This window comes from Atractosteus spatula, chromosome 26, assembly GCF_055471065.1.
Source record: "Atractosteus spatula isolate fAtrSpa1 chromosome 26, fAtrSpa1.hap1, whole genome shotgun sequence".
NCBI lineage: Eukaryota > Metazoa > Chordata > Actinopteri > Semionotiformes > Lepisosteidae > Atractosteus > Atractosteus spatula.
In genome coordinates this window covers 8,242,390-8,259,606 of record NC_142731.1, presented here as the reverse complement: position 1 = coordinate 8,259,606, position 17,217 = coordinate 8,242,390, and the positions used below count along the sequence as shown (strand labels likewise).

At 44.8% G+C, this 17,217-nt stretch overlaps 2 protein-coding genes across 13 annotated transcripts in view; one reads left to right on the top strand and one right to left on the bottom strand.

Moving 5' to 3' along the window:
• kansl1b (KAT8 regulatory NSL complex subunit 1b) overlaps window positions 1-3,546 on the top strand; it is a 56,565-nt gene extending 53,019 nt beyond the window's left edge. For all 5 annotated transcript variants that reach the window (XM_088906218.1, XM_088906219.1, XM_088906217.1 and 2 more), the window contains 3 exons: window positions 215-327; window positions 639-891; window positions 1,685-3,546. In XM_088906218.1, coding sequence (XP_088762344.1) covers window positions 215-327; window positions 639-891; window positions 1,685-1,900 — 582 coding nt within the window. In that variant the 3' untranslated portion in view covers window positions 1,901-3,546. The remainder of the gene's footprint in view (window positions 1-214; window positions 328-638; window positions 892-1,684) is intronic.
• An 8,719-nt stretch (window positions 3,547-12,265) lies between these two features.
• maptb (microtubule-associated protein tau b) overlaps window positions 12,266-17,217 on the bottom strand; it is a 54,300-nt gene continuing 49,348 nt past the window's right edge. For 5 of the 8 annotated variants that reach the window (XM_088906221.1, XM_088906225.1, XM_088906229.1 and 2 more), the window contains one exon: window positions 12,266-13,086. In XM_088906221.1, the coding sequence (XP_088762347.1) occupies window positions 12,871-13,086 (216 nt within the window). In that variant the 3' untranslated portion in view covers window positions 12,266-12,870. Of the gene's footprint in view, window positions 13,087-15,036; window positions 15,185-17,217 lie in introns of all 8 variants that reach the window. The other 3 variants (XM_088906227.1, XM_088906223.1, XM_088906226.1) reach the window with 1 other exon arrangement.

The window sequence follows — 17,217 nt, the reverse complement described above, 5'->3', positions numbered from 1 at the left end:
AGAGATGAGCAGTGTGGTTGGATTGGTTTGTGATGTGGGAGTCCATTTGCTCCCCTAGCGTTCAGAAATCCCCAGGGATGCATCAGTAAGGCCAGCAAGAGCAAGTGACTTCCCTAAGGCCCTGCGATAGGGTCGGGGTTGGGGGGTGGGGAGTGTGTGGATCTGTGGCTGTAAGGACTGCGCTGACGGGGCTGTGCTTCCCCTGTGCTCCCAGATCGAAGACCTGTCGGACGCGGCGTTCTCGCAGTTGCACTTGAAGTGCGAGGAGCAGGAGCGCTCGCGGTGGACCTGGACAGCCAGCGCTCCCGCCAAGAGACGGGGAAGCAGGTGAGGGCCAGCGTGCCGACTTACACTGACCGCCGCCCAAACTTCAAGCCCTCCCGGTCAGATATCTCCCGTTAATAATCTGGGAAGCTCGTTCACCACGTTTGCCTTTTGTGACGTTTATGATGGCTGTTTGCTGATGTTGGGGGTGCACCCGAAAGCCTTGCTTTGGTTTTCTTGTGCGTCACGCCTGTGAACTCGGGAGTGTTGGTTGCGTTTGCTCTGAGCCGCTAGTTTGACTTGGTGGGTTTTTGGGGTTTGCCGCTACACCCGCGTGATCTCACCCCCCCTCCCGCTCCTTGTCTGGCGTCCAGGTCTTACAAGTCGTCGGATGGAAGGACGACCCCCCTGCTGGGCGGCACGAACCCCCCGACCCCGCAGCCCGCCTCCCCCGACACGGCGCACTTCCAGGCGCTGCAGGACTTCGGGCCCTTGCCCTCCCCACGCAGCCCCGCCAGCCCCGACCTCCTGTCCAACCCCCACACCCCCGGCTCCCGGGACTCCCACCGGCCGCCCGCCAGCGAGGACACCCGCTGCTCCACGCCCGACTTCAGCTTCGAGGAGCTGGTGAGGAGGCACCCCGCGCTTCGGCACGGGCGCAGCTTGAATTCGGTTTTCCCCCATTTTAGTTTTTTTTCCCTCTTGTGCCCATGCAGAGCTGTTTCTGCCTCGTCTTGACTCGCACTGTTAGCACAGCTTTCTCAGTCTCTTGGAAAACACGGCGCAGGTTGAGCCAGTCCAGTTAATCCGCTCTCTGCGTGTGTTAGGAAGGTCTCGAACCCTCACGTCTTGAGTTTTGGCCAGATTATAATTGGGAGAGGGTTTGCACGGGGTTTAGTACTGCTGCCTGGCAGCACTGGTGCCCTGGATTCTGCCCGCGCTGAGTTTGTATCTTCTCCCTGTCTTGGCATGGCTTTCCTCCTACACACAAAAGACAGACCAGTAGCTTAACGGGCTGCTGGGAAAATTGCTTGCGAGTGTGTGCTTCTGTGTGCCGTGCGATGGCCTGGCGTCACGTCCAGGATGAACCCTGCCTGTGCCCATTGCTTGCTCCTTCTCCCCTGCAACCCCTAATTAAATGAAGCAGTTTGAACCTGGATGGATAACTGGGAGATCGTTGTTGTTTGTTTTAATGGTTTATTAGTTTTTTGGGGGGGGGGGTTTCAAGTGGGGGTGGTGTTGGTGGGGTTTAATTGAATCGTTGCGTCCCCTGCCCTGTGCCATCGTTGTCCTCCTGCCCTCCTGCCCTCCTGCGCGTGCCGTAGCGCTGCCAGCACCCTTCACAGGTTCTCCTCGGGTGAGGCGTAGGCGCTCCTGCTTCGCGAGCTAAAGGCTTCCCGTCCTCCCCCCTCTCCCGCAGACGGTCCAGCCGTGGGAGAGGCGAAACTTCCCCCTGCCGTACGACCCGCCGACGGAGCCCGACGACCCCGGCGACCCGGCCGACCGGCCCCCCCGGGGGGTCCGCAGGATCTCCGGCAGCAGGTCGGAGAACGGCCCGGCCCCGGGCCCGACCTCGCCCCTCTCCGAAGACGGCAAGCAGAGGCCCCCCGCGGCGCTCCGCGTGGCCCACCGATGAATGAAGCGCGAGGACTTTTTTCGGCATTAAAAAAAAGAGAGATCCTGTTGTTTGATATTCAAACACAGTCAAATTTTTTCACAGTTTTTAGTGAACATACAGAAATTTAGAACCTGTTTTTAAACTTGTTTTTGTCACAGGAAAAAAAAGAATAAACCATTACGAATTAGGTTGAAGGTAAAATACAATGAGGATTCGGGGTACAGCATCCTTCTAATGTGGTAGGCATACACTTCTAGCGCACTATGTAGCAGACTATGGGCTCAGCCGATGTAATGGAAAAGGGGTATTTTCTATTGATTAGCTGATGTCTGTGACCCCATGTTAGTTTAAAGTGGAGTGACAAATGCTTTTTTTTACCCAGATTAACGCAAGCTTGTCACATTGTTTCCTTTTAAGAGAACTTCGCGTTCGAATTGGACGTCCTTCTCTGTTGTGGCGTATAAATCAGTGTTTCAGTCCCCCTGGAGCGTGTGCTGCGCTGGGGTTGAGGGATGGGCCGTCGTTTGGGAGAGTGCCTGTTTCCGTGTCCTGAAGCTCAGAGGCTTCTCCAGCGCCCAGCTGTCCTGTACGTCAGCGGTTCCTGTTTCTTTCCAATAAAGTAAATATTTCTGTTGACCCGGAGGGTTGTGTTCTGTGGCAATGTCGTCTTTGTGGCTCTGCCCATCGCATTTCTCTCACCAGCTGTGTCAAGACACGGCATGCAGCGCCGAGTCTGGGCTTGTCCGGTGGGAAGATGCAGTATGACTGCGGCTTGTGTTAGAAGCACTGACCTCTTTCCCGGGTTTCTGTAATGAGCACGTCGGCCTACTCTGCGAAGCTCACACGAGGGTCTTTGACGTTGAGATTTCATACCAGCTCGGGAGAACCTGGCGGCTCAGCCTTGTGGGAGGAGCTGGGCGGAAGGAACGGGTCAGCGGCGCGCTTGCAGGTTGCGTTAGCGGTGTACAGGCGTTTCGGATGTCTCGTTGGCATTGCCCTCCAGGGTGGTGAGAAATTCAGAAAGAGAATCTGTCGTCTTTATTCTGTAGGGGAGCGAAGTGGGGAGACGCTTGTGTGGAAAAACCCGTGACTCTGCGGTTGTGAGTGGAATATTGTCCAGCGCGGAGCAGAGAAATTCCGATTTCTCTTCAAAAGGAAACAAACATTCCATCTGTATCGGTTAGCGTTCCGTCTAAAACAGCACCCAGATCTCAGGTGGCAAATTTTAAGGGAAAATCTTCAGTCACTCGAACTATTGATTTCCAGATTTTTTTTTTCTTTTCATGTTTTTACTATTTATTGCAATCGCTTCGATTGCAGGAGGAGACTACTCAGCTTAGCAATTTTTTTGTCACCCTAAACGTTGTGTTGGTGTAACTGATTCAGCAGTCTTATGAAAGAACTATTCCATATTTGAGTTGCAAATTGCTATGCAATCCCAATTTTGTTAAATATATATATACATATATAAATATAAATAGTAGGTTATATTTTACGCATCAGTTGTGATTTTCAATCTTGTATCACTGTACTCTGTTTTTGTAGTAAAAGCAAGACAGGTTTCAATGTACTAGTATAATTGTTGGAGCAGTTATAACAGAATCAGATTGCGAAATTGTTTTGTAAATAGTACAATTAAAACCATTCATGTTAAAACTACCTGAGTTCTGGGTTTGTGTTTTCTTGTTTTTTGCATACTAAATCACTCCACTGTAAACTGAGGACAAAAATAAAAAAGCCAAATTGTATTTTTCCTTCTGAAATGTTTCCCTTTTTTCCCACAAACTGCCATGAATTTTGATTGGTCTTTGTCTTTCTGAATCAACAGTCATCTGTACCACAGCTGCCTCAAAGAGTTCAGGCTGTCACCTTGTGTGTGTGTGTATAACCTCATTTTAATAGTCATTATACATGTATTGACAGGAAAGATCAATTCCTTTTAACTGTTGTATGAGAATAGCAATGAGAAGGGGGTCAATTTAAACTTTCAGTTTCACAAGCTTTTTCTTTCAACTTCATATTTAAAAATCAGGTTTTTGTTTTGCCCAGCTATTGTGTAATTCCCGTTTTCCCTCTGTGGGTGTGACTGTAATCTTAAATAGAACAATGCCTAAATTAGCAAGTCTTGGGGACTTGGAAGGAAAGCAGTGGAGGTTTAAAATTCAGCTTTAAACTCAGATGGATTAAAAAACATCACTTGGACTGTTAATAGATGTGCCTAATAGCTGACCACCTCTATCCTGCCTGTCTTGCTTGCATGACAGACCCAAGTAGAAAACAAAATTCCCATGAGGAGGCCGTTTAAGATTACCTGCTTGAGAACTAGGACACACGATGTGGAGATGACCGTTTCTGCACCAGGTGTAGTTCCGGCTCAAAACGGGGAGCGTTCTGATCCTGGAGGAGGAGCGAGTGGGTGTGCCACTTTTTTACCAAATCATGCACTTAAATCCAATTTAATATACCGAATGGATATTTTTTTGTCTAAGAACGGGACAGGTTGCAATCTCTTGATCAGGTTCACAAGGGAAGGGGGCTGGCAGAAGGGACTCCTGTCCTCTGGCCTGTGAAGAGAACTGTGGGCCCAGTTGGCTTTTCTGTTGTCTTGGACTGTGATGGGAACTAATGTCTTTCACCCCTCCCTGTATACAGGTGTGGGGGGGTCTAAAGTTGAGCTCATGAATTACAAAACCTGTCCTTGGCATATTTCTCCATTTGATGGCAGAGCATTTTATGATAACTGTTTCTGATGTATGGGCAGAAATTCATATTTGAATTGATAACGTATGGCACTGATTTCATCTCAGTCCCTCCTGCCCTTTAAGCATAACTTTGCTTTTTTTTTGTTTCGAAGGGTTAGGGGGAGTTGGGATTATAAATTAAAGGATATTTTTTAAAAAATCATTGTTGAGAAAATAAGGGACCATCATCACCTGTGCTAGCTTTTTTTTTCTATTATTGTGTTTAAATTTGCCTGTTAAAATCAGCAAAACTACTTAATGAGCAGCCAATCTACTATGTGTAAGAGTGTTGAAGAGATGCTGTATTGTATGGGTTAAATTAGTTATTCTAGAGTTTCCAATCTAGTGAACAGTCTTGAAAGGTTGTTGAAAGTTTCAGACGCCCCTTTGTGCTTTGTATAGAGTTCTATTTTGTAAATATATGTTTCTTAAAGGCTGTGTAATTGAAGCTCAGGCTGTAGCTGTCCTGATTGTATAGGAAGAAAAAAAAACAAAAAAAAATCTTTATGCAGAGAAGCAACTATTTGTTAAAATTTATCAACAAACCTACTGGCAAGCACTGTACGTGCTTCTAAAAAATAAAGAAGGCAAACTATTAAAAAGCAATTAAAAATATACAAAACAATAAGGTAGTTTTCCAGTTTTTTTTCCATTTTTTTGGTTGGAGGTGGGGAAACTCCTTGTACATCTTTCCATCTTTGTGGAAGAGGCCTGTCTTAAGGTTTTAACCCAAATGGATCATAACCGTTGCCTTCAGCTTCTTGTAAAATTGGTCTCTTCATATCAGGGTTCTCGACTATGACCTGTCTTTCCTGCCTTTTTTACTTCATTTAACCTTTTGGTTTTTCAGCTCTTAGTGTTGGAGATCCCTACTTTTCTTGTTAATTTTAATGGCGCATTTAATAATTCTGCGTAGACTCTTTTTTCCCCCATTAATTTCAACTTCAGTTTTTCTTACTTTCTGTCTCTTTTAAGTGCACTGGTTTTATTTGCAGATTCAAATCTACTGCTTCTGATGAGTAATGAGAAAGATGGGTCCGGTTACAGGCACAACTTCACATTTCCTGAAGTACAAAATGTAGAATAAAGGACAAAAAGAAACCCGAAACTGTTCTTCAATACCGACTTTATTTCCAAATTCACGTTTACAGCAACGAGTATCAGTGTAAACCAGTTATTATTAATAAAACACACAATAACGATATGGACAATCACAAATTGCCAAGCTAGAATGTAGATCTGCAATAGAACTCAGCAGAGGTTGGAAAAATAAAATTAAAAAAGGCATTAAGGAGATTTAAACTGCAGTACCTTGAAACTCCCCAAGTGAAGCTAAGAAGAATTTACAACACTGAAAAAAGCCTTACAGCACCAACTCTTTCCGTTCCAGTCAGCTTAAAGAAGGACACTGTAAGGCACCTGCCACTACCCTAATACCCTCATTACTCAGATCAAAAGGCTGTTCTTCACAATCGTGAATCTGTGGGACTGCAGATGTACAGTATGGATATAGAATGGAACCTTGCACTCCTGCAGTTTGTAATTTTAATGTTTCTGGATCGGTGTAAGTTGGTGGCCATTAATAACGGAGAAAACAAAAATATTATATGTACATAACAAATGCAGGCCTCTAAAGGAACTCAGCGCTGCAAAAGAGCCAAGATGCTTCTGCTCCCTGGAGCAAATGCTTTCCTGGGAATGAGTTTATTGAAATAGCCTTAAAGCCTATGCCTTTTGTGTCCAATTTAAAAAGATCTGTATGCTTCAATTTGAATTCTTGATCATTAATTTGGCTTCATTTTTTTTTTGTCCTGCAGTGTTGTGGTGGTCAGTTTGATTTAATCTAAAGCTTTCCACTGCCCGTTACTAACAGAAAAACAAAATGCTCAGACTGCATTCAAGTTGTAAAAGTACAGAACCTGTAGCTGCCTCCATGCAATCAGGCATTGAACAGCCGCACATTACAGAGACTAGCCTGGACTAGCCAACAGCTGAAGCGTGTTCTAATCCCTTCTTGCTACAGTTCAATACCAGCCAACCACTAATGATTCCTACTATGGTGTTCTCACGCTATTTAAATGTAAATTGTGGTATGGAAAAAGCTGAGTGAATACCTAAGGTACTTTATTCAGATCTAAACTCCCAGGCATCACACTAGGCCCTCCCAGTTTTCCGTAGGTGGAAACCGGACATGTTCATGAAAACAACTGGACGAGTTTGTTTTTGTTTGTTTACAGAAGTAGTGGCAAGTAGGTTATAACTCCTGCTGTTCCTTAACGGGGGCAGTTTACGATTGTGAACATTATTCCTTGCGAATAAGCAGCAATCCAATTGATAAGGTGAAACAGAGAAAGGTAAGGTTCAGATTTACAAAGTTAATTTTCTATAGCACTTGGACCAAAGAGAGCTGTGTCCTTTTCAAACACTTCTGAAGGTTTTCTTTATTCAACAGTCAGGCTCGACATTAACAGCAGTCAATTAATTCCAAACACCCTTTTTCTGACCCTAGTAATATTTTTAGAGAGCACTCAAATGTAGTCCTCATGTGCGTTTCAGTTTAGAGCACTTGGTATCATTGTGTTCACGTTTGACAAAGCCCAAGGTTTCAGTTTAAATCTTTTCAAGCTGGTCAGTTGAATGAAACGTTCCTACATATAGTATTAGCAAAGTCAGGAGAAAAAAAAATACAGGAAAGGAGCAAAAGAGAAATTATAAATTAAGGAATTGCCAGCAGAACATTAAAATCATTTTCTTATCGGTTACATCTCACATCCACGGAATACCATTAGAAAAAAAGGTGCATGACACAAGCTTTAAGCATTGATGCATTTAACTTCGTAAATGAGGAAATATTGATGTCTTTGATATGCATTGCCTGCACCTGAAGAGAGCTGTTTCATTAGGCTGTGCAGGACAGTTAACATCACAGCTTTTGAACCTCACCATTCAAATGTCATCAAAGGGTTTTTAGAAAAACATTGGAAAAGCCTCTCCTGTTCATCCACCAGCATCTTCAATGCTTTTAATGTACCCTGTTGACACTGACCTCGATTTTTGTTAATACCCTAGTGCCAGGGAATGAGCTTGCTGGATGCCGCACTAATCTCACAGAAGGGTTTTCAAGTCAAGGCATCCCACAGTAAGACATTCTGAAAAAATACTCGTCCTCACCTAAAGCTGATTGGGTAAAATTGACTTGACCAGATCTCAGCGCAAACTTAACACTGGAGTCTGAAGGCCACAAGGAAGCAAGATGGGTGCTGCTGTTTAATGTTAAGTCACGATGTAAAGCACTTTCGCCTGTTTACCGGTGCTCTCTAGCCCTTCACTGAAATACAGATTCTTAGAGCTTTTGGTGCTGTCGAGATATCCGTCTGTGAGAGAGGACAGGTTATATAAAGTGTTGAGGTTCTTGAAGGGAAGGCACCCTGTGTTCACCGGCAGCTCTCATTCTTTCCCTTGAGGTCAGCTAGCCCTGTATTTCAATTACCATCATCGACAAGGAGTGTAGGCACGCGCTAATAATGATGCACAAAAATGCCACAAGGCGCGCTAGGAAGCAACAATGCACTGGAGGAAAGACAAAGGGTAAAATGAACAGAGGTCCCCCTCACTCTCCTTATAAAAAGTGACGTAGATGATGCCGCGTGACGGATCTGCAGATTTTCCTCGTACCCCGCCTTTCCGGTGGTCCGCAACAGTTTGTATCACACTTCGGCACAGCTCCCCCTGCTTTAGGGTTATCTACTCTAGCCCCTGTGCCATAGACGGAAACTGTCATGTAAAAGTCTTAGCCAAAAGACGGCTGAAAAAAACGTTTACTTAGTTTTAAGTCATTTTGTTTTAAGCCGACACATAATCCTGAACTGTATTTTGTAGGTCGAAAGGTAGCCTTTCAGCTTTGTGTGTTTAGAAAGGAACGAAGGACAAGAAACACTCATCACCAGGTCAGTTTTGATTTGTATGAGAGATGCTAGACCTCATTCTGGCTGCTGAAGCCTAACTTGATCATGCAGCTGAACTACAGATGGTAACGAGAAGAGCTTGGTTTCTTCTCACCCACAAGAACACATCAGTGGAGGCTCTGCGAGGATTGATCTTCATATTTTCTATTTTATACTGTATATCCATCCAAAATATTATCCAGAAGGTAAAGAATCTCACCTCCCCCCTCCCCACCCCACCCCAAGCAGAATCAACATGATGGAAATTAAATGGACTTTCATTTCAAAGACGAAACCACTGCCCTGATGAACCATGCACAAGTCTCCCTAAGACAACTCTAAACAGAACCACCAGGGGGGAAGCGGTGGCTCTGTGGCTGGAAGGTTGTCGGTTCAAATCCCGTGGCCAGCAGAGGAATCCTACTCCGTTGGGCCCCTGAGCAAGGCCCTTAACCCCAGCTGCTCCAGGGGCAGTACAATGGCTGACCCTGCACTCTGACCCCCAGCTTCTCTCCCTGTCTGTGTGTCTCATGGAAAGCAAGCTGGGGTATGTGAAAAAGACAAATTCCTAATGCAAGAAATTGTATATGGCCAATGAAGTGATCTTAAACTTGGCATCATTTGATCACCAAAGCATGCACCAAGAAAGAGCAATGCTGGACACTTAAAATAGCCTGTGTCACTGTTGACATCATCGCCCAGTGACCTCTCCCACACACAGCTCTTGTGTCTCAGATAATGAATATAGAACCAAAACTCCAACTGACTTGCACATCTTACGATTAAGCTTTATAAAGATTCTGAGGTACATGCCAAACTAGCAAAAATCTAATAAACCACACAGCCATGGTAAGTCTTTGGGAGAAGTCATTTTACTGACTGCAAAGTGAGATGTGGTGGGGAAAAAGCAAAACCAAAAAATTCAAGAACAAAAAAAAATAGCATTACCTATACACCTGCTTTCTGGCTACACTTTCAGGGGAAATCCTTTACATAAAACTCACAGATCTGAGTCCTGAAAAGGTCAAGTTAATGCAGCCCCCAGCCAATACACTCCCTGAAATACAAGGAGGACTGATCAGTTCCAGAGTCTACCAAAAGATACGGGAGTTGAAAGCATTTCAATCCTGCGATTTAAAACATGATTTCACAAATGCCCGCTTAAGCCAAAAACAGGAATTAGTACTGCATGGCACCATCTACAGCACATGAAAACGTGGGAGTCCAAGAGCAGAATATCAATTACTGTATATTCCACCCTACGCTACGCAAACATCAGCAGACCGGTCTAGACATACAGAGCGAGGGCTTGTAAAAATCAGTCTTCTAGCAGAGATGAGAAAAGAAAAGCTCTTCCAAGCAAGATTCCTTCGGCTCCTATACTTAGCTCCGAAGCCCCTCAGGCATTTCAGCTCATCAAAGAAGGACTTTTGTTAATATAAGCCAAAACTAATTCTGTGAAGAAAACTACCCCAGAATTCCCCTACAACTCACAGAAAGAGCGATGCTGCTGTGTTCGTGTGCCTGTATATACAGTATTGTGACAGGCCAGAATGGTACAGGGATAAACTGCATTCAGATTTGCATGACATTTGTTCCAATACATCAAAATGAAAGCTTAACATCACCATTAATACTGATCAATACGAAACTGCTATTTTGGAAGCTATTCTGGAGGATGGTTGTTATGAGAACAACAGCTCTCTGACCCAAGCCTTGAGCATCTTTGTTGAGAACTGCTGTAAAACCAGTCTTGCTCCGGTTTATTAAGTTGCAGAACACCTGGGTGACATGGGATGACAGTACCTAGCATCAACGGAAACAACCTCAATCTTGACTCGGCAACACATGAAATCCAACAGAGAAAGTATTCTATTAAAAAAACGCTTTGATCTACTTCATTCACATTGAGAAGGCAACTCCTCATGGTATTCTACAAGTCTACAAGCGTAAAAAAACTATCGGCAAGTCTAGTTTTAATTAAATGCCAGTTAAAAAACCACTAAAATCCTTTTAAGCATCTTACCCCACTTGCTTCTTTTGTCCGATTTTTTTATTTGAAGATGTGCTTCAGTACACTGTATTTACACAGGATTTCAGCAACTATCTTGGTATTTTTTCACTTCTTGCTTGACGGTATTTTGACAACAGGTGCACCACCTTTTTTCCAGACACTGGATCCTCTATATGATTAAATATGTCATGACTTATACATATATATAACACTCAGTATTATAAATATAATACTGAGTATTATAGGGTTTATAGAAAGGTGGCAGCAGCAGTATTTGCAGTTACAGTTGCGGTTCCTGAGCTAGCAGGGGGATAGCAAGTTGAAATACAGGAGGAGCACAGCTGACCTCTGATGCTGTCTTGTAAATTTAAAATAAAAAAGAGCAACACCCACAGTGTGGACCTGCTGTAGACTGACTGGCACCTGAACAAAACAAAATGCCAAATCAAAGTTTCCCCACCAGCCTTTCCTCCTGAAAGCTCATCCCAATATTTCAGCGTGGTATGTTCCCATGCGTCTATGTTTTTTTTTTTACTTGTGTGCCAGTTACTCATTGCTTTATCAGCTCTCCAACTCCTGTCCTCTGCTCATACCATGATTAAGTGTACCTTTACTACATTTACTCAGCTGGTACTTGGCTGTAAATTTGGTATTCTAAGGTGAGGCAAGAGCAACACCTTTCTCTCAGCTCTGCAGGTCACAGGTGAAGCAGGAAAAGCATGGTTGGAAATAAGATTAACATTTTTACTGTCTCTCCAGCATACATCAAACAGCACGTTTTTCCCAACAGGTGCACAAACTACAAGCATGTAAATATCTCTTCATGGAGTTCTGGAATATACTGGCTTTAAGGATTATCGAGAGCTATTCTTCTAGTTGTAGAACACTAAACGACATGTGGAATCTTCTAGGGGATACTTGGCACTTCACCTCCAAAGATAGAGACTGTGTCGCAGTTCAAGTAGCTACATTGAATGAACTGCAAACACTAATGCTGAACTGGTTTTGAAAGTGAAAGCAGCTTTTGTAGGGAAAATCATTTGGAACGCAAACTGCTGGGGCACCTGCTGAAACACACTAAAGAGCAGAATTGGTGCTGCTTGTCTGTAACTGGACGCAAACCACTTCAGGGAAATAAACTTGATTGTTTCCACCTTATTCAAACTCATCTGGGTGGGGGGATCGGTTTCAAGCAAGGCTAGGCTATTCCAATGATCTCAAGAAGCACGTACTGAAAAATCTAAAGAAGACGTATTCCACTCCCCACACTGGGGGAAGAATTTAAATTAAAGCTCTAGTCGTTTCGAAGCAAAGCAGTGGTGAAAGGTTAGCCTCGAGTTACTCTGCAGCACAGGGGCAAAGCTCCGGTCCTCAAAGGCCAGGATCCAGCAGGTTTTCCAGCCCTCTTTAAATCATCCGCATTGGAAATGTAAAAAGTGTTAATCAGCTCAGTTGGGACATTAAGAGCAGGGATGGAATGAAAACCCGGCAGCACCGCTGGACTCCAGGACTGGAGTTGGGCCCCGGTGCTCAACAGCAATGTGCCCAGCAGAAAGTAGGAAAAAAAAAATTAAGCTACAGCACTTTATTTAAAAAAAATAGCTTACTCCTGTCAAAATCATCCTAATTTTGGGGCATGAAATCTCGAGCATTCAGATGATGATGATGAAAGGATGAAATAATCTTTAGCGGAGGAAATTCCTTTCCTTTTAATCTGCCATAGCATGTCTTTACAGAACTTGTTACTTCTGATGAAATGGTTGGGGTTTTTTTTTTTTTGTCATCTCCCTTCGCATAAGAACTGACCATCTTCCATATTTTCAGGAATATTCACTAAAAAAAGCCGAGACACGTCATGATGCATACATATACTGGTGTCTAAGCAAATCTCATGCAGGGGGCTACTTTGTTCGGGTGTGTTAAGCATGGGATGCTTAAAGGGACGCGGCTAGTGTTTGCAATTAACTGCCTCTCGAAACGGTCAGCAGTTCTTTTTTAAATGCAAACAAACATCTCCATAAAGGGATCTGCACTAAATCGGATTTTTTTTTTTTCTTCTTCGAATGACTGCACTGTACTCTATTTTGTATCTGGGTCTACATGTCATGCCCCAAAAAACTGGTCTGCAAAAAGGGAGGTTAGAGACGGGCTGCTCTGGTAACCGGTTAGAAAAACTCCTGCGAGGAGGGGTTGTTGTAAAGGAAGGAGGGAAGGTGAGGGGGGGGGGTCTTTTTCCTTGGGATCTTCGGGCTGGAGCCTTGCTGGGGGAGGGCGAGCCCGGGAGAGAAATCACAAGCCTTGCTTGGCCAGGGACGCGGAGACCTCGTCGGCTAGCGTGGCGAGCTGCGGCGAGTCCATCATGTTGATGCTGCCGGTGGAGGAGACGTTGCTGAGGCGGCGGGGCGAGCCGTCCGTGGAGACCGTGGGGGACTTGTAGACGATCTCCGCGCCGTGGTCCGTGCGGGCTTTGGCCTGCTCGCGGAAGGTCAGTTTGTGACTCTCAATCTGTCGGGACAGACAAAAGAGGGGGGGGTTGGGAGAGACGATTGGAGACAGGCGGACACCTCGAGGTGCGGAGGCCAGCACCAAGACTGTACGCCTGGGGTGACCGATTGCCTACAACCTGCTTCTCGAGCGTCTCATGGTGTCCAGTCCAACGTCAGAGCTTTGGGTCCCTGCTTTCGTTCATGTGTTGCTGGCGTTTCAGATTGCAACACTACCCTTGCGTGTGTGTATGTGTATATGTTGTATATATATGTATATTTTCTTCTAAATTCTCTCTATTCATTGCAGGTTTCATTTCACACCTCTCTACACCTATTCTGACCTCTTGATTGGCCTCTCTGTCTGTCCCCTGCTCCCGCCTCTCGGTCCTCCTCTCTCCCAGCCTTTGTTCTCCCGCTACATTACCTTTGCCTACTGCCCTGTCTCTCTCACACCTGATGAAGGCTCCACAGCCGAAACGTTGTGTCTTCTTTCTTCTTTTTTCAGCATGGAATAAACCTATTACTTGTTCCTTTGCAGCCTACGCACGCTGACGCAGATTCCCACCTGAACTACTGCGTGCATATGTGTCTATCAGCCAGCTTGCTCTGATCAAATCCGGCTGTTGAAGGTCTTGCAACCATGACAGCACAGGACAGTCCAGACTATGAACCGTGCAACCATGTGAACTGTTCCGCCAGAGTTCCTTTTACCCACCATAAAGCACGCTGAAACAAGGCAGGATCCGTCAGCCTGCAGAGAGGATGTTATCGCGCGCAGCAACAACGCTCAGCACATCTTACATCTCGACACCGTGACACCTCAGCGTGCCCAAAGCGCAGAAGAACTTGTGCACTGGTGGACATCCTTCTCATCGCAAAAAAAAATCCCGCACTTCTCACTCGTTTCAGCGGGGAGTGGGGGAGTGCGCCATCTGGTGGGAGCAGGGAGAAGCAGCTCGTGGTGCTGCAATAACACAAGTGCAGCCATGTAGCCACTGCCTCTCCCCCCCCCCCCAGCAGAGACTGGAACGCGGGGAAGAACAAGTGAACTTGTCAAACCCTTCTGTGCTGAAAAAGGAAATGGGAAGAATGTCCTTTTGATCTTAGGCCTCTTCGGCCTCGTGACATCCTTCTACTGCACTGATACATATTAAGCTGACTGTGTGGCAGTAGCAGGAGTCCAACAGGGGCAGTGGAAGACCTGAATTGGTATTAAATAAGTGGTTAATCCAAAGATGAAAGAATCGTTAAGGGTTCTAGATCTAGTATCAGAAAAACGTCACAATCGTAATGCTCCAGCTGATCACTGTTTTTACCCAATATCTTTTACAGTTAGATTTTTTTTTTTTGCAAGAGTTACCTAACACGTTTACTTAAAAGAATGGTCGGAACAAGGCACGGCTCTGCAAACTCCACGTTTTATAAAACCTATTCTCGCTTTCACAAAAATAAGAAATCTTTCATGAGTGCCCTTAAAAGAATCTATGGAGATTCTCACCAAGAATCCAGCACAGTCTGGAAGGTATGGCCTTTATACAAAATATAAAGGATATATGTCCTGTTATATAAAAGCATGTACAGAATATACAAAAACATCATATACAGTATATGTTACGGTCAGAATGTAAAACCAGGAATTTCACAAAAATCCCTAAATATTTAACCAGGCTTAAATGCATTTAATAAAATATTTAGGGATTTAGGAATTTAATGAAGTCCCTGGTTTCTCATTCTTACTATAATATATACGTATAACATGAATGAATCCTTTAAAATCCATTAGGAATGTTGGAGAACCCCAAAGTATTTCTATAAGGAAAGCTTTAGGGTTACTGCAGAACATTCTTAAGAGAATATTTTCTCCACCAAAAATGTGTGGCAAGGGAACTCCTAATGGATTTTTAGAAAAGGATCCTTTGGGTGTCTCTCTCCGAGAGCACGGCATGGAGGCGGGCTCAGGGTTACTTACTGGTGTCCTCGGGTTTAATCTGGGGGGCTTCTTCTGGGACGGCAGGCGCGGTAAGGGGTGACTGACAGGTGTTAGTGGGGGCAGGGCTGTGACAATCCCCATTTAGGGAGACTTTGGGACCCTCTGGAATTTCCTTCCCCTTCTCCGTCTACGGATGAAAACCAGGGCGCCGCGCAGAAGCAGCACGTCGCCGTTAAACAAACGAAATGGGATGGGTACAACAACGAAAATCAAACAGGATGGAGAAGCAGAAACCAAAAGGGAACTTCCTGAGGCCACCAGCTGGATTTTATGCGGGGATAATTCTTAACTGCTTTGTTCAGGCATCCCGTCTGGTTTTAAATTGAAATTCTAAAATATATATTTTTTTAAATCATGTACTTGGCATTTATCTCCAAAGGGGACACAAAAAATTAATGCAGCACAGAGAGTTTCAAGACTATAGGCTCGAACTCCTGCTGCATCTAATCAGACTGATCATTTCTTACATTTGACAATTTCAGAAAGAGAGAAATCCATGTTATGCTGAAAAAGCCCAGATTTTTTTAACTGGTAAGTCTGAGCAACATTAATGTTTTAAGAAAATATAGACCAAAAAAAAAAGAAAAATCTGGCCAAAATGTGTCAGAATTCACCATGACTGATGGGATATACAGATTTCAAGTAGCCATGACCGTTTCCCAGTGGTAGAAATCAGCTGTTTTAAGAGACGTCATTCAATGTAAGAAGCAGAAGGCAGAGGATTTGCCAATGTCCTTCTAAAACTGTGAAGCGTTCATGATATCTATCAGGCAGCTGATATCTATCGGTCCTGTTTAGCAGGGCCAATTAATGAGAATGACTCATACTGGTGAGGACCTTAGACTGTGGTGTACTATAACAATAGTAAAGTTAGTAACAATGCTATAGCAGTAATAGTATAGTAGTGATGCTATAACAGTACTGGCACAGTTGTGATAGTACAGTAGTATCACTGGTTATGATTTCTTCTTTTCTATTACCTTACTAAGGTCATTTTTTCCCTGTCCTTTGCTCTTTGTGGCCCAGGGGGGGTGAAAGACAGAAAGATGAGAGGGGAAGACAGGGCAGTGGGCAGAGGTAGAGAGGGCAGCGGCACAGCGAGGCAGAGGAGAAGAGGAAAGGAAAGCAGGGAGTCAGGCGATCGCCAGTCCGGATCGCAGAAGGATGGCGGAAACTGGGAGGCATTTGGAAATACTGTTCAAGCTTTTTTTTTTTCTGAGGGGAGCTTGGAATTGGCATTGGTGGTGTTTGTGTTTAATTTTATTTATGCACTCCCAGGCTCGCTCCCGAGACGTCAGGGCCGCAGCGCCAGGCCTGTGCTCCGAGAGCAGCCCTCACTCCTTCAGCTACCCAGCTGCTGCTCAGCGGGTTCGGGGTCGTACTTCGGAGAATCGAACCCTTGGCTGAGAGGATGGAGTCACCGGAGGTGAGTCTGACTGAGCCGACGACAGCGGGGCGAGCTGTGAACAGCAGGTCTCACCTTGATGAGCAGGGGCGACTACGATCTTAAAATGACTTGAACAGTGTTCAGAAATGCATCTGAAACCAAGTCCGAACAGGGTCCTGATCGCCTTTTTGTATTGGTCTTGCCTTCGAGGCTCTCTTCTGAACTTTTAATACAGCAGCCAATCGGCTACAGGCAGGCAACCTTCGGCAACTGAGAGCTGCTCTCACCGAAACGAAAACCTTCTCGATACTCATCAACCCACACAGTCGGTTAAAGATTTGGGCTGTGCCCAGATAATGTGCTTTCATGTTCCAGCCCTCACAATCTGCGAGTTTGGGATGCCAGACTACGAAGTGCACATCATTCCTGTTTCCTATTAAATTTAAATGGACAAATACCAAATTCTTTCCTAACAGTTTGGAAGTTGACAGAAGAACAGCAGCACCTACTCGGAGCACAGGATAAACACAAACTTCTTTGCGGTTACATTTTTACCAAATCCTTCAGCTTTCTTTGGTAGACAGAGGAGACGCTGTACACCCAGAATCCGCATCTAACTAAAGGAACTGACACCATTACGATGTCCATTTTTAAACAAGATAATAACAGACAACGGTGCTGAGGGATTCCAGAATCACAAGGCTCTCCAGTGGCCTGGGTGTTTTGTATGAGCTTTTCACACACAAACATGCTTCCAGTTTTCCAATACCAGA